This window comes from Pleurodeles waltl, chromosome 4_2 (assembly GCF_031143425.1).
Source record: "Pleurodeles waltl isolate 20211129_DDA chromosome 4_2, aPleWal1.hap1.20221129, whole genome shotgun sequence".
Lineage (NCBI taxonomy): Eukaryota > Metazoa > Chordata > Amphibia > Caudata > Salamandridae > Pleurodeles > Pleurodeles waltl.
In genome coordinates this window covers 279,420,418-279,441,504 of record NC_090443.1, presented here as the reverse complement: position 1 = coordinate 279,441,504, position 21,087 = coordinate 279,420,418, and the positions used below count along the sequence as shown (strand labels likewise).

Sequence of the window (21,087 nt, the reverse complement as noted above, 5' to 3'; positions counted from 1 at the left end):
TGTTGATAATAAATTCCTGATACAACAAAGTGGAAGTAACTCCCACTTTGTCCTCAAACTTCAGAAATGTATTGCTTGAGCTGCATGTTTGATGACCAGTAACCTTTTCAGGTCAAATGAAGATAAAACGGAGGTACTGGTTACAGTGAATCATCTTAAGTCCTTGACCTTCTTTTGGTGGTCACTGGCAATTGTCCCACTCTTAGCCTCTGATTCTATGACTAAAAACATTGATGTTACTATCAGCACAGATTTTGCTGTCTGCTTGCTTGGCAACAAAACTGGCACATGTTACTGCCTATTAAAGGGCATAATAAAATGTGTAATTGCCTTTGAGTTGAAGGAGAAAGATTGGTGATCCAGGCAGCTTTCTCTTCCTGTATGGATTGAAGGAATGCTTGAGTGGATGCCTAAATGTCTGATCTGTCACTTTCAAACTGTGCAAATTGCAGCTTCCTTGCCTGTAATTTACCTTAAGGTGCTTCTGTTAAATCACAGTTCAACTACTTCCTCAGGTTACCAGTAAACAATTTAAAATGTCAGAAATTGAATGAGCCCCAGTGGTTTCTTAGACAAAAAAGCATTCTTAGGTTTCAGTGCCACTTCCTGGTGAAATAAATACCTAATCATTCCCAAAGAGGTACAAATTATGTGGTGAAAAAGACAGCCATTACAGATTTTAGCTTGATTTTTCCTTTGCATGATTTCCAAAGCCTTGAAGATTTTGATAGGATCTCCGGGGTAAATTTATAAGATAACATCACAGGTTTAAGATCATGGGGCATAATACCTCTCAAATACAGTCATAGATATATATAACCTTCAGAATATGATTTCTGGGATAATATCTTGTGAGTATAATCCATGGGATACCGTTTATTAAATTTGATTTCTTGCAAAATATATTAGGGCCAAGGTCTTGATGATAGCATTTTCAGGGATAATATCTATAAGATCACAGAAACATGACCTGGAGGATAAGTGCTAATGCCCTTGCTCCCCTACATAAACCTTCTTAGGGAAGATCTCTGGTATAAGACAACAGAGAAAACATCTGTAAGATAATATCACTGTATGTGGTCTTAGGGATAAGGTCTCCAAAAGATGATCCTACAAAAAAGAACAGTATAATTAGGTTTCTTGGACAAAATCTAAAAGGGAGTATGATCTTAGAGATATCATCTGTAAGCTAATATCTCCCACAGAAGCTCTTGTAGGATAAGACTCTGGAACAAGATCTGAAATACGCTCTGTAAGATAATATTGCAGTAATATGATCTCTGGGGTATGATCTTGTGAACAAGCTCTCTCTTTAAGATCCCTGGGGTAAGATCTCAAGAAAATTACTTCTGGGATAAGATCTGTTGAATAATATTTTGGAGTTATCATCAGAGGGATAAGTTCTTCAGAAAAGACTAGTAGCTGTGGGACTCTGCTCTGATGCCCGTTTGGAGCAGATACCGGTCAAAGATTCCTGCCACTGGAGATCACCTTATATCTTACTTCTCGGAAGTACACTCAGAAGTACACTAACCAAGGAAAGCTCACCTCTAAGCCCAGTTCAATGTGAGTTGTGTTCGTTTTTTGGCTCAACAACATTAAGAAAACACTCCAAATCACAATTATTTGTTTGTAAATATGTCGATATTTAATATAGAAACGAATTAATTAAGAAACGTACAGTGAACTGAGAAAGCAACATGATGAGTTGGAGTTGTTTTGTACCCTTCCCTCACTACACGGATGTTAAGTCCAACCTTCAGTGTTATTTATTGCCACTGTGGCCTGAGTCTTGCTTAGTAGGCCGCCTGTGACTAGAAGGCACTATTTACACACGGAACCTACTTCTTCAGGAAGATGACACACCCCATCAGCATTGAACATCACATCTAAGCAGTCACACGTCCTTAACTCCATGGAGATAGCTTAGTCACCGTCTTATGTTTCCTCACGTTTCTGTAGCGATGCCAAGGTTTTGAAATGATGTCACGGACTGATATAAAGTTCCTGGAGTGAGGCCAAAGCGTGATTCCACTTTCCAGTAGTAATGACTGATGTCAGGTTCTTACAGTGATGCCACAGGCTGACATCAACTTGCTGGGCTAATAATCTCAGGTTCAGAGAGATGGCACAGAGGGACTTTGTGTTATTGAAGTTTTGGGAGGCCGCTTCCATTCATGTGTACACAGGAGATACTGATTGTTCAGTGGTGGCACTAGGGTCATGGGCAGTTAAGGGATCAAGCCGGACTCAGAGTTCTGTCTTTGGAATTTTGTTGTCGGAGTCAACACTCTCTTCCTTCTGAAATTAACACAAAAAAAGAATTAAATGTATCAGAGTCTTTTTTCCTCCTAAGTGAGACTCTACTTAGGTGGATGAGAAGGGTGATGGTCATAAGAAAGACTTCACTGAAGTATCTGAATTTCAGAATATTGATAACAAAGATATCCTCTGATATAAATATCATGACCTAAATATCATTTACAAACTATCAATCCTTTGGAGGCAGACTGTCAATTTTTATCTCCAAAAGAGCTATATTTTTGTAAACGATATTTAGGACACTACATTTCTGTCAGACGATCTTTAGACCATGGTATTCTGCTACCATACCACTGAGGCGCATGAGGGCTCTGAGGGGGGAATGAGTCACACACCAGTGAAGTGAGTGATGCCAGTGATGGAGAATGAGTGAGATCTCAATGAAATGTGTAAGTATAGTGCTTTTAGAATGAGTGGGACAGCATCTAAGTGTAGGAAAGCCTCTGATGGGGAATCGGTGAGATGCCACTGTAGGGCCCCGTGGAGAGAATACACAGTATAGTCTCTCCACTGGAGTATTCGGGCCATAAGGAGACGGCCATGAAGGGGATAGGGCAGGAGTCAGGTGGGAGAGTCAAAGGTGGTGGAGTATATAGGGACGAGCTGGGCGTGGGACCGGCCTCTTCTGTGATAGCCTGTCGCTAGGGGGGGAGGTTGTGTGAGGGGGTAATGTGGGGGGTGGATGCCAGTTTTAGGGCAGGTTGCTAGGTGAGGACAGTAATGGGGAAAGGTGGAGAGTCAGATGCGGGCCTGGCCACCCTTCCAGGGGGGAAAAAGAAGCAGGTGAAGGATGACAGAGCGGGGGATGCCAGATTCAGATAGGAGATGAAAGGAAAAGGGAACATGTTGGGGAATGGAAGTGGAGGCTGGCTGAATGGAGGCAAAAGTGGGGGAATAGAAGTTAGAATGGAAGATGGGGAGAGTTGCAAAGGGTGAGGATGAAAAGTTGGTAATTTAAAGTTCCAGTTTATGTTAATGTTGGATTATGATGAGCAATCCTGTCCTAATAAATGGCCTTTTACACTAGTCAAATGAGTGTTGAAGTCTATGTCCTGATAAAGCGCATGAGACAAGAGACTGCAGAAAGCAAGAGACTTACGCTGCTTTTCCCATCCAAGAAGCGAAGGCTGAACTCTACGAGTCGCTCAGTGGACATTTCCCTGCTGTCCATCACTTCCTTCTTTTCAGTTTCCACATGAAAAATTGCAGCCGCTGGAAGCTGAGCCCGTGTCACGTGGAAGTACGCCATCACTCGCTGGTTCCCCTTGACCGTGATGTCCACCAGTACACACAAGACCTGGCAGCAGGATGAGAGGGTAAAAAAGGGCTATTATTTGGAAGATGTGGAGATGAGGAGGTGTAGAAGACTGGAGAGCTAGGGAGAGGAGGAGCCTGGTCAAATATAAACAGACATACATGTCAACAGTTTGAAATTAGAAAGAGATATTTTGAAAAAGAAATCAAGGGACTGCATTATCCCCAAAGACTTTCATTGAAGCAGTGGAAATATCATGCAAGCGACTGTTAAATAAAGCTGCTTTTGGCTTTAAAAATCGGGAGTCTCCTGCCTGAATCCAGTCTCTTGCATTTAAGAGACATTTCAGTGTTACCATTTATCACACAAATTATACCACTTGTCATGTGACTTATTTCACTAAATTAATTTAAGCATGGACAGGCGGGTTTTACCACTTCAAGGTGAGAGCTTGTCAGGAAGAAACAAGTATAAAGAGTGCTGTAAATATTGGACAATATTTGTCTTATATTGGGGTTACAGGTAGGGATCAGGGTATGATGATTTAAGGGGGAAAAGGAAAGCAATACAATGTTATTGGGATCAGGTGCTTTTGATTTTAAATACCAATGTTTAGAAATGTACATTGCTTAACTTCTACCACATCTGGAATATGCAATTTCTTTAAGAATTTATCTTTCAAGTGGAACACAAACCTGCATGTATTTTCTCGCATTATTTTTAGTAATTAACATTTGCAAACCAAAAAATAGACTGTGGGTGCCAGGGAGGTGTGGGTGAAATCGTGATTTTTCCCACAAAATTTTCGCAAAATGTGCTTGGTATCTCACCTGAAACTTGAACTAAATAGCGTACCTCAAGTTGAAACCTTCATGTGAGAAACCACCAGGAGACTTTTGGATGTAGTTTTACTGTCCCTTGAGACATTTTCTGCTCAAACCTGTTTCCCGAGGACAAAGATCATGCAAAGTTCTGTATATGAGAAATTTCCTGAAAGTCATTGGGGTAAGATTTCGCATGATTTTTAAAATATTTTCATTCAGGCTTAGTTTCAGGGGCATTATAGGAGAATCTTTGTACATGAATGGAAGTGCCACTGAACACGGATGATGGTGCCTTAAAATGGTTTCTCCTCTACCTAAATCCACAATTGTAACCTTTACCCTGCCTTTTCAGATGCCTACCTAGTCATTCATTTAGAAAGCTGGGTCCATCACTGGTTTACAGAGGTGGGTGGTGCCAGGTTTAAGTCCGTATGAAATCAATGTACATAGGGGCATATTTACAAGAAAGTGGAGCATCGGTCCTGATGCGCCAATTTCCCCATTCAATGACACCAAGGTTGCGTCGTATTTACAACACAGCGCACAATGGCGGTTGTTAAGACAATAGCGTCAACATTTTTACGCTACTGTGGTGCTTTGCTACACTAGCGTCACAAATGTAGACGCTAGTCCAGCAAAGCACAGGATGTCCATTGATTAAAATGGTTGCGTCTTTTTCATGACTCCTCTGAACAGGCGTTAAAAGTGACAGAAAAAAAGGCGCATTGAAATGCTGTTAATTTCACTGCGCCATTTTTTGCCCCTCCCTGCGTCGGAATGCTCCCTTGCATACATTATGCCTGACACCTGAAATGGTGCAAAGCAAGCATTGTGCCACTCTATAAATATGGTGCGGTGGAAAAGCCACTTTAACGTAACAAAAAAATTACACTATGGTGGCACAAGGTGGCACTAGGGGCTGGTAAATATGCCCAATAGTGTAATAAGGCACCTACTCTGTGGTTATCCTGAAAATCTGGCATAGCTCCGTGCTCTCCAGTCCTATCAAGTTTAATATTTTGTCCGTGACCCTGTCCCTTAAACCCTTAAAACCAGCCCCTGTCTCTGTGGCACTCTGAGCCAGGTCGAGGAAAGAGGAGGTGGCTTTGCTGTTAACTCCAGTTGCCTTATGGTTCAGGACACAAGACCCCTGTCTGCATGTACTGGCAAAGATTGGCTTCTATGTTGTGCAGTATAAACATGCATATCTTGAGACACCAATTGTGTCACTGGATCAAATGGTGTAACACATTACCCTTCATTAAATTGTTTGCTTTACGACATGATTGGAGATCCACTCTCATCATTGTGCAGAGCATCAAAACGCTACCTGGATAGGACACAATAAGGAGTCTCAAAAGGTCTCATCAGGAGTATAATGCACTATATACGCGTTGTCAAAGTTTGAATAATTTAAAATATGGGGGCAGATTTATGGAAAGTGGTGCTGCACCAAGTGCAGCGCCACTTTCCCTGCTTCCCTTAGCACCCCCAATACCGCGCCACCATGTGTGAGCCGTATTTAAAACATGGCGCACCATGGCGCAGGAGGGGGCAATAGCGTCATTTCTCATGACGTTATTGATGTACTCCGCAGGAGTAGCGCCAAAATTGGCGCTACTCCTGCAGAGTAGATAGGGTCCCATTCTAAAGAATAGAAGCCCCCTTTTAACACCTGCTCTTCGTGCAGGCGTTAAAAGTGCTGTAAAAAAATGGCGTAAGGAAATCTCTTTGATTTCCTTATGCCATTTTTCTGGCTCCTCTAACGGGGGAACACCCCCTTTGCATACATTATGCCTGGCACGGGCATAATGTAGCGCAAAGGGTTATTACAGAGTCGTGCAATGCATGCATTGCACCACCCTGTAAATAAGACGTGGGGATTTCGGCCTTGTTGGGCCACATTAACGTCAAAATCAATTACATTAATGTGGCACAAGGTGGTGCTAGAGCACTATAAATATGCCCCATGGACTCTTAATGACACTCTCAATCAGTGCACTTTAGAAAGTGCAAACATTTTAATTATAAGCAGATAAATATTTCTAATGAGCGTTTAAGATGGATCATATATATTAATGCTTTGTAATGTGAACAGCATATGCTACCAACATTTAATAAGACGCTAGCCGAAGTCTAACTTACCATGAAACAACATTTCTAATTGGCTGCTGATTTTGATTAACACCTTCAATTATAAGTACAAAAATACCCTAAATGAAACTAGCATGACTTCATATTCCCATAGTTAATTTGCATAGTTTGTAATATTCAGAATGAGAGATGTGCAAAGCTCAACTTATTTCCTAATCTTCAATTTACTCCTCCTACAATGGTCATCCTTCAAACTCCTGTCTCTCAAAGACCTCACCAACATCCTCAAATTCTTCATAACCAGCATCCTGTGAAGATGATACCTTACCCCCATCCTTTATCAGACGCTCCCCGGAGAAGCTTTAATAACGAATAATTGTCAATGCCTCCCTCACTCAAAGCAATGTCCCTTAAGCTCTCATATAAGGCCATGGCCTTGCAACTCCTAAAGAAATCCACACGAAACTCAAACGACCTTGTCAACTACAAGTCCTTCATTCAGCTATCCTTCATTGGTGAAATCATAAAAAATCGGTCTACGCACAACTTCAAGGTCACATCAACACCAAATATCGCCTGTATATCTATCAACCAGCTTCATTTTTTAAACTTTGTTTCATTAAGCATTTCTCAACAATACAATTGAAGAATAATCCACACCATATCAGTTATTGCCTGTATTTAACAGAGAGGCTAATTACAACTGTGGCTCAATCAGAGTTGGTTATTCATTTTGGAGTCTACAGCTGGGCAAATGTAGGCCATGGTAGGATAACAAAAAACTGGAGTTAAACAGTGAAATTAAAGAACATAAAGATACTCCCTTAAGTAAATAATTGCACTCTCGGACCTTCTGAAAAGAGCAGGTGTCCATAGCTCCCACATATGTGGCTGCTGCCCATGAGGCTGCCCTCTGGCTTGTGGAAATGCAATTTTTACAGTAACTAGATAGTACAGGTGGATGCAAGATATGTACTACAAACAACAAGATTTTCTGCATCGACCATCAACCAGCTTTATATCACTCTGCAGCACAGAGACGGCTATCTTACAAATCACAGACAAAGCCCTCCTAACCACAGATTAACCTAAACCCCTTCTCCCAATGTAACTGGGCGGCTCTGCTGCCTTTGATGCCGTTGTCAGCCCTACCCTTAACCACTCTCTAAGTTTCAAATGGTATTCAATGGAAACATCTGTCATTGGTTCTCCTACCGATCCACCTGACACCAGTTTGTTCATATGTGGCACTCCATGTCCCAGAATTCCTTGATCACCTGCGAAGTTCCGCAGGTTTTTATCTTGTACCCGATGATCTTCAACTTTTACCTGGAGCCCCATGGACTCCACTCACAAATAACATACAAATTCACCAATATGCCAATGACAAAGAAGTTTATTTTAAAGTCTCCTCTACTCCAGGCATCTAATGTTTCAAACACTGCTTGCACCTCATCAGACCTGGATATCCAGCACCTTCCTGAAACTTAACCCCAACAAAACATAATTTCTGCTAAGGCCAAGAATAACAAGTAACAGCTAGTCAGACCCTGGATTAATTAATTTAACCTGGATGTGTTCAAAACCCAATTTGCACAGAATGCCAAGTCACTAAGACTCATCCTAGTCATGAATCTCTTCATCAAAGAACACATCGGTAATAAAAAGAGGATTGCCAGTTACCAGCTCGCTCAGCTGAAGAAAGTGAAACCATTCCTCCCAAAAAGTAACTTCAGAAGTACAGTTTGTCCTCATATATTTGTATTTGAGTGGTGGCAATGACCTGCTCCACGTCTTCCCAGGCTCCAACCCCTTTCTGGTCTACACCGTCTTCAAAAAACACATACATCAGCCCCAGAACCATTATCACCAACACCCTTCCTGCCCTCCTGCCAAGCTCACCATCTCTGGTGGATCTCAGTACACCTGCAGAACTCCTGCAGTCGGGACATCACTATGCTGAACATGAAGTATACGCAAAAAAGAAAACAGCAAAACAACAGTCCTTCTCCATTAATGCACCCTGAATCTAGACCAATATCCCTGTATTCATTAGGATTTCCCAGACCTGCCCTGGGAGACACTGTGATTTGTTTGGTCCAGGAGGAGTACTGATGAAGATATTTACAGACAAGATGAACATAGGCAGAGGTCTATAGACACAATGATTAAACACACTTTTATTTGGAGCCACATCAGAGTGGTTGGAGGGACACTGCTGCATGACCTGCATGCAGACAGCTCCCTGCACCACTCTGAATGTCTGACCCTGAGCATAGGCTCAGCACACTCATGGTAAAGGAAGGACCCTAGCTTCCTGACAGTTCAGGTTTTATAACTGACACCTCATCAGACACCCCACTCACACTGGAAAATGGCACCCACAGATACGTCAATTCCTGGATATTGTTTCTTCCTTCAGTGTCAGAGCCCCCAAAAAAGAGATTTTGGTTCTGACCGGAGCATATTTTGCATAACATGGTGCAAAAATCCAATGCTTGTGAGTGAGGAGAGGAAAGATGATTAGAGAGGAGACTGGTGATTCGGGGGACAGCTAACCAAAGGGGGGTCTGCCCCGGGATTATTGGGGGAGTAGTGGAGTCTGGGTGACTGCAGATAGGATTTGAGCTGCCTACTTTAATGAGGTAGCCCAATGGGTTATATACACCCTTAATTGGGCTACTCTGCGACCATTTTACATCCTATGAACTGGTGGCTCGTTTGTTAGGAGCTCAGTAGGAAAAGGTTTTCCCCTCACACCCTCTCTGCAAAATGGAGTGCATTGTCAGGTCTCATTCATGTCTATGTAGACCATCAGGGAGGTGCTTATACTTGGAACAGGTGTCCAGAAGGTCTAGCTGTTGTTTCATTGTTGCTTGAGACAGGCGCCTGTCAGTTGACAGAAATATTTGCATGGGTTTAGATGTTATTGTTGTTGCCCCTGGCAAACTAGTTGGAAAGGGAGAGTATGAACAAGCTCACACCTGGATGAGGCAGGAAGTTAAGGGTTACTCTATGGGAAGTTAAAGTGGGTAAATGTTAAAAGATGAAGTGATAGGTTGTAGGAGAATTTAAAGGTTAGAAATTGCAGAAGTTTAGTACAGTAGGAAGTAGATAGTTGCAGAGTTAGGTTAAATGAGGGGGGCTTTTAGGAGTGGGAGCAGGACAATATATGGTTAATGTTTTGTATAGTGAGGCCTTAGTTCTGTAAGGCGGAATGCCTAGGAAAATTTTGTGATGTGCACCTGTTTCAATAAAAGCGGCCTTTTTCACACAAAGAATGTTGTCAGTGGTCATTGCCCCGCCCATTTCATCCAAAGAAATTAAGAAAGAGCTCCGGGGTCTCTTGCTCTCCTCACCTTTCCCCTCAGCTGCTCCGCAGCTTCTCGAAAGGACTTCAAGGCGTCTTGCTGGGTCTGGGAGGGCTTGTCCAGGAACAGCAGAAGATGGACCTGCACCGAGCTGTTAAAAAGACCGATGGCCGACTGTAAGAGACAGGGCAAGATTGAAAGAGAGAGACGTGAGCAATGACAACTGCGACAGATAGCGGAGTTTCCGAGAGACACATAGAAGAAAATCCTCAAACCACAAGAGACGCGCAAGATAGGGGGAGAGAGAGAGAGAGAGAGAGAGGAATGATCACAAAGTGAAGACAGCGCAAGAGCGAAACAGTGAGGGAAACATAAACAACCAAAAACTACAAGAATTCGTCCGAGGTGCTTCTGCGAGGGCGACTCAAAAGATACGAGTAGACAAAAACAGCATCAGCTGGAAAATACACTAACGGCCTGAGAAAAATATTCACAAAATATATTAATCATGGATCCAAATAAACGCTGCAAGAGTGAAAAAGAGATAGACAAGAACAACCACAATGTGCAAGGGATAGCCGAAGATGTAGGAGAGGACATATACATAAAATAAGCAAGATCGTGCGAGTGAGAGAAGAAGGGACAGCCAGGATGTACATACTGTAAGAGACACACAAAGACACACGCGTAATATAAGTAACCCCCAGGCCACAGGAGACGGTGCATGGGCGAGAACGAAAAATAGACAATGGTAATTTCAAGCTGCAATCGATAGCACAACACGTGAGAAACACACACAAGATGAATCACAAACCCCAAGAGAAGAGACAGAGCGAGATACAAGAACCATCACGGATAACTAAAGGGTGATAGAGAAACATCCGCACTGTACACAAGATATAGGCCACACCACGGAATTGATGGTCCTATGAAAGAGACATACACAGGAAACAGATCCAGCCTGAAAGAGACATTAAGAGGTGTTAGATTCAAACAAGAGACAGGCCACAGGGATGAAGAGACAAACGTAAAAGCAGGGCATAAGTCGAGAGAGTACACTCGGGAAGACACTGTCCACCCACTAATTTCACAGGCTGGACACCATCTACCCTGCCAAGAGGTTTGGCCCCACAGAAACATGCTAAACTTGTCCTGGAGTAAGATTCAGACACCTAGACACATTCAGCAGCGCCTGGGCCATCAGGCCTCCTTTTGTGGAGTATCCGGGGTGGGAGCAATAGGGAGCCTTACACATAAAAACAACAGAGGGGAAACAAAGGCACACACCTTATCAATTCACACATACTTATGCATCATTTTGACTTTGTTCAGTCCCTTCATGTAACAGATATGCATGCACTGAAGGAATGTCTGTCTGATGTGCTGGTCTGCCCCAGTATTTTACACAAGTAACAATTTAAATACCACTATTTTGTTTTATTTCTTTTACAGTGCTATGGAACTACTCGTCCCAATACAGAGTGTCAAAGCGCTTTCCATTAGGCGTACACATTATACATTATCAATTGCGTAAATCAATGTGTAGATATGTGTTATGTAAGACAGTGACAATTCATGAACTGCGAAAAGCAGCATGATCTTTGTGTTAAAAGCACCTCATGCAATTACAAAAATAAAAATCTGTCAATCTGGCATCTTCACATTACATGATGTAATTTACAGGAGACATATAAACTTCCTATTCTAGTTTGACTCAAAACTAGGAGTAGCCAAAACACAGATCTCTCCAGCAAATACCTTAACCTTCAGTGTTATCTTACCATTATTAATATTATTATTCCAGGGCATTTATTTGGTATACAAAAATCTCTGCAGAAGGTGCCTTAACCCCATAAAATATTTTAAAGTACAGACTTTGCAACCAATTAAGCAGAACGGTGTACTGCCTTGTCTCTCCTTGTTTCTAATTTCTTTGTTGCAGGGTTTAAAAAAGTAAATGTATAAGTTGAGGTCCAGGCTTTGGGTTGGGATGCGTCACTTTTTTGGCACAACCCCAACATGAAATCTCATTTGGTAAATATTGTAATACGCTTATGCTCACGTATACTCATGATAGACCTGCTAAACATAAGTGTGCATTCCTATGATCTGATAATTTTTGTGATGTTACTTTCTCTGAGGTCATGGGTTGTGATGCCACTTCCTGCAATGCCACAAGCCTTGTCACGTGCAGTGATGTCACACATTGTGATGTCATGCACCATGATGTCACTTGCTTACTGCCTAACTTGGTTAATCCTCTTAATTTGTTTAGGACTAGTGCCCTGCTTAGAAGAGACTCTTCTCAGGTCGCACTTGAGGAGTCCTTCATCACTCACGAGGAGGTGACAAGTATTTATACAGTCCTAGGAGTGTCATCTGTAACTTAATAAAACTCAATAGTGTTCCTGCTTAATGCATTTACTATGTGACACTTGGGCTAAAAGCCGATCTCCGCAGCAGACCTAATAACCAACCAGGCTATCTGACCAGGTGTAACAGGTGTGATACTCTACACTCGCATGTTCCTACCCCTGGCGCAGTCTGTCTTTCAGCTGGTTATTTAAAACTCTGCAGAGAAACGGACACAGGCAGGCTGAGGGCTGGTGTCATTGAGTTTGACTGTTTTTGTCACCCCTGGGAGCATAGGCTAGAAACCTTCCAGAAGCTCCAGTATGAACATCTGGCAGAATCTGACCCATTTGTTTCAGACAGCCCATGAAATTGTGGTACAGACCCCGGGACATACTGTACTTCTGAACGTTTATGTGAAAATGCGAACAAGAGTATTTCTTTCCTAGTATTTGTTTGCAAGTTCTAGATAGCGCGAACTCTCTTTATTTTTTTAGGCACTGGGAGATTAAGTGATGTGCCCAGAATCACAGGATGTTGAGCCGACGCCGAGACTCGAAATCGGTTCCCCGGTTCCAAAGGCCAGTAGCATAAGACCGCCCTCTAGCAGGACTAGGAGAGATGTTCATCACTTGTCACGGATGATTTATGACTGGCAAATTATAATCTGGGCCGACCAGACAGGGAGAAGTACTTCACAATAACCTGCTGAAGTTCATCCGCTGCTTCTTGGGTTGGAGGGAAGATCAGGTGGTATTAGAAGAAACAACACCCGCCCTATCTCAGGGCGCTGTCAAGTGCTTGGGAACATACGGTCACTAGCATTTCGCTGGGAGTGACTACCTTCCTGGCTTTCTGTGAGGTAAAGCTCACCTCCATGTGACGACTCCCCCACTTTTGGCCTGTAAGCCCCCTGGCCAGGAACCCCAGCAAGTACTCAGCACACTGCTACCTGTATGACATCAGACAGCACAACCCTCCGGGAAAACTGGTAGTGAATCTGTATGCTGTGCTTTAGGCAGCTGCTGCCCTCAGGCCCTGCCCAACTTGCTACCGCTTAAAATGCTACCTCTAGCCTCCCCCGCACTTGCTGTGTCCTCTCCCCACACCACAGGCCAAAACAAAGCTCCGCACCCATTTGCCACCTGCTTTTTCCTCAAAATTGAAAAAAACACACAAACATGGACCCTGTATTCTCAGTCCGTGTGTTATTCCACAATCCAAAAGAAATAATATGTAACCCCTGTATTAAGATCAGGCCACTGGAGGTATACAGCAGGAGAGGACCAAATTATGCAGCAGTGTTGACTAAATTAAGCTGCAAGAAAAGGCAAATTGTGCGGCGTAATGTGGCATATACCATGATAGCATTATTGTCATTTTTACACTTAAGCACCATCTGGATAAATTGACATATGTGCAGATCCACAGTTATAAGGAAAACACTACAGCTACAAAATCGTATATTTCCAGTGACTGATTAAGTTGCAGGAATACTGTCTGGAATCGGTGATTCCGGTCTCCTGTATCCGTTCACCAATATATAGGAAACTCATAAGAAGGGCCTTAAAAGACAACCCAAACCAAGAAACATACAATCGGTAGACATACATGCATATAACAGTGGGACCCATATAACATAATTCATCACTTAACATTAATTTGTTTAGTGCAATATTGCTGCCAACATCTTAGTTTGCATCTAAAGCGGCAAATCTCCTTTGTTATTTTATATGTTAGGAAAACTTATAGAGCACATATGCATACAAGAGTCTCATGGTGCTATGACAACCAGGAGGGAAATGAGAGAGGGATCTGGCTCATCAAAAGCTTGCTTAAAAAGCCATACCTTCAAAAGCTTCCAGAACCTTAGAAAGCTCCTTCCCCCTGCCCTCTGTCCCTTGAGCCGAGGGAACCTCAACTGGTTGGCAAGAGAGGATCTGAGAGCTTGAGCAGGACCATATCTCTTAATTTTGCTTGCTACAAAGGCTGGAGCCGGGCCATGAATGGATTTGTAAAAAATACAAGCTGGTTTAGAAAAAGCTGTATGTTTGACAGGGAGCCAGTGAAGCTTCATTAAGGCAGGAGAGATATCCACATGTCTATGCAGTTTATAGATTATCTTCACTGCTGTATTTTGAATGATTTGTAGTTTGTGTAAAGAAGTTGCAGGGAGACACAAATACAGGATGTTTGCATAGTTGAAACGGAACACAATTACTGCTGAAATAGCTACATTCAAAGCCTCGGGTAACAAAAGAGGAGCAACCTTTATAATGGATATCAGTAGGCCAAAAGCACTTAGCCGTGACTGTCTTGATCTGGGGGATCATGGATAGTGCATTGTCTATCACAATTCCCAGGCTCTTGGCAGAGGCCACCGGGATAGGAGGGGCACTGAGCTCACATGGCCATAAGGTGTTCGACCCAGAAATCCTTCCTGTGATTGAGAATACCCATCTCAGTAGTGTCAGTGTTTAGTTTGAGGAAGTTAGTGCCCATCCAGTTCCATATAAAATTCAAGATAGATTGAAATTCCTGATGGAATTGGGTTGTATCCATAAGCCAGAAGATTAGCTAAGAGTCATCTGTAACCACGACTAACCAGGGCTAAGACCAATGGACAGATGTAAACATTAAACAAGAAAGAAGATAATGTTGAGCCCTAGGGGACCCCACTGATGACATGGGACTTAGAAGATGAACATGGGCCTAACTGCACCTTCTGTGTGTGGCCTCCTAAAGAGGATACTCAACTCAGAGCCTGACCTGATAGACCAGTCACCTTCAGATCATTCAGCAGAATCACATGGTCAACAGTATCAAAAGTGTCCGATAGATATAGGAGAACTAGGGCAAACACCTATCCCGAATCCAACTCCCATTGTAGATCATCAAGGAAAGAAAGCAGTACTGCTTCTTTACTGTGGTTTGAGCAGAATCAAGCCTGTAATGGATGAAGACAATTGGATGAATAATGGAACCTGCTTAGCTCCTAAGTAACACATTTTTCTACAATTTTGGCTACGTAGGGGGGAACTGAAATGGGGTGATAATGTTTTAGCACGACAGTCCACGTTCTCCCCAGGCAGTGGAGGGAGAGAAGTGGTTGGAAAGTTATTCTTAATTAACTGAATTTGTTCACTGAAAAAATGCTGAGTGTGTCACACAGAGTTTGGGAGGGTTCTATCTCCTGGGTTACTCACTTGAGAGAACTTAGGGGGCATATCTATACTTGTTTTGCACCGAATTTGCTACATTTTTTTAATGCAAATTCAGTGCAAAACTAACTCCATATTTATACTTTGGCCCTAGACCCGTCTAGCGCCAAATTTATGGAGTTAAAGTAATTTTTGGGACGTGGAAACCTACTTTGCGTCAATGAGATGCGAAGTAGGTGTTCCCATGCAAAAAATGACTCTCTGGCATTAGGGCCATGTTTATCCCCCGTGCTAAAATCACGCACGGGTAGAGGAGGGGTCAAATAATGGTGCAAAGCTTGCTTTGCCCCATTAGTTAACACCTGGGTCAGGTCAGGCGTCAGGGGACTTGTGGGCCTATTTCCATGGTGGAAGAACATGTAATAATTCCACAGGTGCCCTCCCCAGGCCCCAGGGACCCCCCTAACCACACCAGAGAGACAGCGGAGGATGGGGGACCCCATCCCAGGTAAGTATAGGTAAGTACAGGTAAGTATTTCATTTCATTTTTAGGGTCGAGCCTGCGTCGCATGTGCTTGCGCATGCGTATCGCTTGCGAGATGCTTTAGTAGTTAGAAATGGGCTCGGAGCCCTGACCATGTCACGTCAGTGTCTTTTATTGGTTTGTAGGCTTGCCTTTTAAAATCTGCTTGCTTTAGTTAGTGGAAGGCATGCATACGTCATGCCTTTTCCAGTGGTTAGTCCTCTTAGAGCACAGCGACCAAGTACTGAAAATATACGAGGCTTGCTGTTTTCCGTCCGGTTTGTGGACTACATTTTATCTTTTTTCGCAGCGCAATCTCGCTTGGCAGAAGTCTAGCGCTTTGCATGACATCGACCCTGTTACATAGTTAATTGCACTTTTGCTGGTTACGTAGATAATTGCACTTTTGCCGATAGGTTTCACTACGAGTGAACTGTAGCAGCGCGATAGTGCTCTTTTTTTCCATTTAATGTGGCAAGAAAAGTCCAGTTAGGAGTTTACAACTGCTAATAGCTCCAACTCGGATAAATGCGATACCCGTTGCATTGCAAATGCTTGTTTTAAAGTGCCATTGGGGGCCCTGAAATGGGCCCCCCTAAATGGCACTGGGTGCAATGGCCCCTGGTCCCCTGTCCTGGCCATTGTGGTGGTGGGCATCGCTCCTGCCTTTTTTAAGACAGGAGTCATGTGATATGGATGGTTTTGTGTCAGAAAATTACGCTAGACTGGTTAGAGTCTTTTTATTTTACTCTTACCTGCCTAACGTCATTTTTGGGTGCACAACCCCCTTCTTCCATACCGCCAGCCCCACCTGGCTAACTTCATTTTTTTACTCTAGCCTACCCTTTGTACCGGCTTGCACCATTCCATAAATATGGTGCCCAGCTGGTGCTCAGAAATGGTGCAAGCCGGTGCTAGACGTTTTGGTGCAAAACTGCGTTAGTGCAGTTTTGCAACAAAAAGTTAAAATCAGGGCCTTAGTTTGTTTAATATCCTAAAAGTTTCCTTTTGTTTATTAGTGCGGCTAGAATAAAAAGAGGATTTGGTGGTGAGGAGCAAGCTATTTTACTTCCTCAAACCTTCACTAAAACAATCTCTTTCTAAAGTACCAGGGCCCTGATTTATACTTTTTGGTGCAAAACTGCACTAACGCAGTTTTGCCCTGAAATGTTTAGCACCGGCTTGCAGCAAGCCAATTCAAAGTGGCACGGCCGCCATGAGCATGGAGAGACACAAAGGGAAAAAGTTTGCTTGCAGTTAAACGTATTGGCAAACATGCAATTATCCATATGACAGGGTCGATGGCCAAAGCGGTAACAAATTGCCCCAAGGAGGAGCAAACACAAAGCATTTACCAATGACAACAAAGGATTTTTGAAAGGCAAGCTCATGAACGAGTGATAATGATGGGCATGCGGTGGGTGTGGTTAAAAGCCCACAAATAGATTACAACAGGATAGAGAGCTTAAGTGCTGAATCTAAAAACACATAGACGTCTGTTTAACAAAGGGGATGGGGACTGAACTGGTTTGGTTCAGAGTATTAGCCATTTCTCGGCGATTCACCCCGCTCCTGTTGCAGAAGGTGTTCAAGCACACATTAGTCAGTGCAGTACCAGTCCCTTGAAACGCTTCAAATTTAATGAGGTGGTGGTCTGACCAAATGGGAGAGAGAACTGACATCTTCTTTATAGGTGAGTGTGAGGCCATACCAAATCCAAAATATGCCCATTAGCAAGGGTGAGTAATTGAACCTGTTGCATGAAAGATAAAGAAAACAAGAAGTCAAATAAGTCTTTGTCCTTGGAATTTGTAGGAGGGTTGCTGTACCAAAAGTTTAAATCCCTAATGACCAACAGATGATTATATGAGGTACAAAAGCCACATATTAATTCAAAGAAGATATCAGTAAAGTTGGGCTTGAAGTTCGGTGGCCTGTATATTACAATGAACACTAGACAGCAAGAGAAAAATTAAATTTTTGCTGTCATAATGTCAACTAGAGGAATAGTGGTACATATCACAGCACGTAAGTAAAGGGCGCAGTGGGTGATAATGGCAACCCCTGTCCCCCTCTTGTGATGTTTGCATGTATTCCTTTAAGTTCCATTAAATAAGTAACTTAAAACGTTAATGTTAATTAATACCAATGGCGTGGTAACAAATGTCATTTCAACTTCGTCTGTCACACGCCAGTGCACCAGCAAATGCCACACAGAGAGCCATATTTACAAGAAAGTGGTGCATCACTAGTGATGCGCCACTTTTCTTGAGGCCCCCTTGCATCCCCTAACGCCACCATGGTAGCGCTGTATTTACAATACGATGCACCATGGCGCATGTTAGGGGCAATAGTGTAATTTTGGTGATGCTATTGTAACGCTCTACTGGATTAGCGTGAAAAAATGAGCCTAATTCAGTATATTGTTAAGAAGCCCATTGAAATCAATGGGAGCCTCATTTTAACTCCTGTTTCAAGCAGACATTAAAAATGATGCTAGAAATGGCGCAATGGAATCTTGTAGATTCCATTGCACCATTTTTAGCGACCCTCTAACGAGGGAAATACTTTAAAAAGACCCACCACATATAACATGTGTCCGAGGGAAACAATATCTTTGATCCTAACCAGAGGAAATCAAACGAACTATGAGGAATGTCTTTCAGACCTCAGACTCACTGCAGATAGAGGATTTATTCCTGGGGGGGTGGGGTCAGAGGAGGTTATTGGGGGGAACCCTTCGCTGGAACCCAGGCAGTCCTCATCACCATGCCTCTAGCCTCAAGTAAGGGATGATAATAGGCTGGAAGAGAGGTCGTACTCTGTCTCAGAGAGAAAGGAATAGAGGGAGGACCTTCTAGGAGGTCTAGGGGAAGGCGTCAGAGAAGAAAGTAAAATGGATACATGTTTACCGCCCTCCCCTTTGGGTAGACAGTCTGCATTTACTTTAGACACCACCGCTGTACCTGCTGAATCATTATTAGACGTAATGTTCTTAATGCAAATAACTCTACAGGCAATTCTAGAGGTCCTAACAGCAAATAACAGCTTGGGGAAAGCACATACAAATCAATTGCAAGGGATAACGGAGGAGTTGAAATATCTTAATAGCAGTATGCCAGTACTGGTACGGCCTGTACCAGAAAAGAGGGATCAAGAAACAGGTATTGCAGAACAAAGTATAAAAAGAGGGGCAGAAAATATAATAAAGACATCAAATCAAGCCATCAGTATATGTCTCTAAGCAACTAATGATGGTGATAAGAAGGAATCAAGGATGGGGGAGGAAAGGATATAGGTCTCATAGACCCTATCATAATCCCCAATGAAGTAAACAAAGTAAGCAAAGAAATGTCAGGAGCAAAATATTAGTAGAAAGAGAGGGAAAGGTAGCCCAGGTAGCCCAGGATAAGAAATTAAGGTCAACCCAAGGACAAGGATGGGAAGTAGGAGTCCCAGATCGGGGGAGCACACTATAAAAGACACCCAGTGTACCTTTTAAAGATGATAGTCAGCGAGAAAAAAGAAAAAAGGGCATCCAAAGAAAGGTAATAGAAGAAAGAAGGGAACGTAAGGGATTAGAGGGAGAGAACAACATTAGGAGATTAGTAAGAAGTGGGGGAAGTGGAGAATGAAATAATTCAGTCTGCCCGGAGAAGAGCATGGCTCTGTTTCCACCAAATGGTCTTGGGAAAGATAGGAAAACAGGTAGCCCCAAAAGAAGTATCAGTAGGTGGATATATTTGGATCCCTGTGGAAGGGAGACAGGGAGAAAATGAAGGAAAAAGCTGAAGCCCTTGAATCGTAAGCGCCTTTTAGAAGTGATGGCCCTTTGTCCAAGCCTATGTGAGATTGAGTCAGAAGACATAAAACAAATTGAATTCCTCTTAAACTCGGAAGGGCCGGAAGTGACAAAGGAACTCTTCCACTCTGAATGCATTAAACAATTGGTACTGCAAGCTGAGATGGAGCTAATGAATTAGGGTATAAGGATGGTGCAATTAAGCCAGCCAGAGGTAGAGGAAAGAAATAGTAGAGTCCTTAGGTGCCATGCAGGCCTGCTACCAAATCAAGTACAGTATAACTTGGTACGCAATAAAAATCAAAGAACGTGTGTGGATAGAAATAAGGGCAGATTAAGTGTAACTATAGCCACTGAGTACAAAAATTTACAATGAGGAATCGCTTTTGCCCCTTGTAAATCTACATGATAATTACAGTAGGGGGGAATCGAGCGATGTGGATTAGGAATTAAGCTCCTCGCACAGCCATCTGATTTTTTCCTGGAATTTAGGAGGTTACAAAAAACAACTAGAACAAGATTTATTTAAGAGAGAGCTGGAAAAATGCGATATAATGTGTTTCCAGGAAACTTGGCTGTGCGATGAACCCGAACCTGTAGATGGTTTTATGAGCCTCTTTAGGGGAGCAAACCAGCAAGGTCCAGGCCATCCATCAGGGGGCCTAATAACTTTGGCCTCAACCAGAATAGCAAATAGGTTTACAGAGGTAAAAACTAAGGGGGTCATTATGAACCCCGGCAGCTCAGACCGCCATGCCGGCGGCGGGTGCAAAGAACACCACCGGCATGGCGGTCTGAACCGCCATATAATAAACACAGTGACCGCCAGGCTGCCGCTGACAGGCAGCCTGACGGTGGAGGGAATCATTTTCCGACAGGGCAGCGCTGCCCCTCGGATCATGATCCCTTCTGCCACCAGGCTTTCCCTGGCAGGTTCCCCCACCAAGGAAAGGCTGGCGGAAGGGGTGCTCGGGGGCTCCCCTTGGCGCCCCTGCACTGCCCATGCGCTTGGCATGGGCAGTGCACGGGCCCCTGTGCAGTGCCTCATCATGCAGGTTACTGCCCGGTTTAAGGACAGTGATCGGCGCGACGGGTGCAGCTGCACCCGCCGCACACCAACATTGTCCGCGGCTCCATTTGGAGCCGCTGTCAATGTTACAGCCCAGCGGGGAAAACATTATGCGGCCGGTAGGAGGGGTAGTCGCGCTGGCGGTCTTCTATTGACCGCCAGCGCAGATCTCGGCGGTTTTAACCATAATGAGGGCCTAAATGTTGCTGGCTATTGGTAGGTCAGGTAGATCTCTATAATATAATTGGAGGGACCAGACAGCTTATGATAATTAATGTCTACATACAACCCGGGAATACATATGATTATGACACCCAACGGGGTCTATTTGAGGAAGACTTGGAATCATTATGCATAGGTAAAGCAGGACACAT

The 21,087-nt window shown here is 43.3% G+C and overlaps 1 protein-coding gene across 1 annotated transcript in view; it reads right to left on the bottom strand.

The window, feature by feature from the left end:
- Nucleotides 1–1,628: 1,628 nt before the first annotated feature.
- ERP27 (endoplasmic reticulum protein 27) overlaps nt 1,629–21,087 on the bottom strand; it is a 100,056-nt gene continuing 80,597 nt past the window's right edge. Inside the window, exons 5-7 of the mRNA XM_069233329.1 lie at nt 9,855–9,980; nt 3,422–3,619; nt 1,629–2,301 (exon numbers count right to left, since the gene is read on the bottom strand). Coding sequence (XP_069089430.1) covers nt 2,251–2,301; nt 3,422–3,619; nt 9,855–9,980 — 375 coding nt within the window. The 3' untranslated portion in view covers nt 1,629–2,250. The remainder of the gene's footprint in view (nt 2,302–3,421; nt 3,620–9,854; nt 9,981–21,087) is intronic.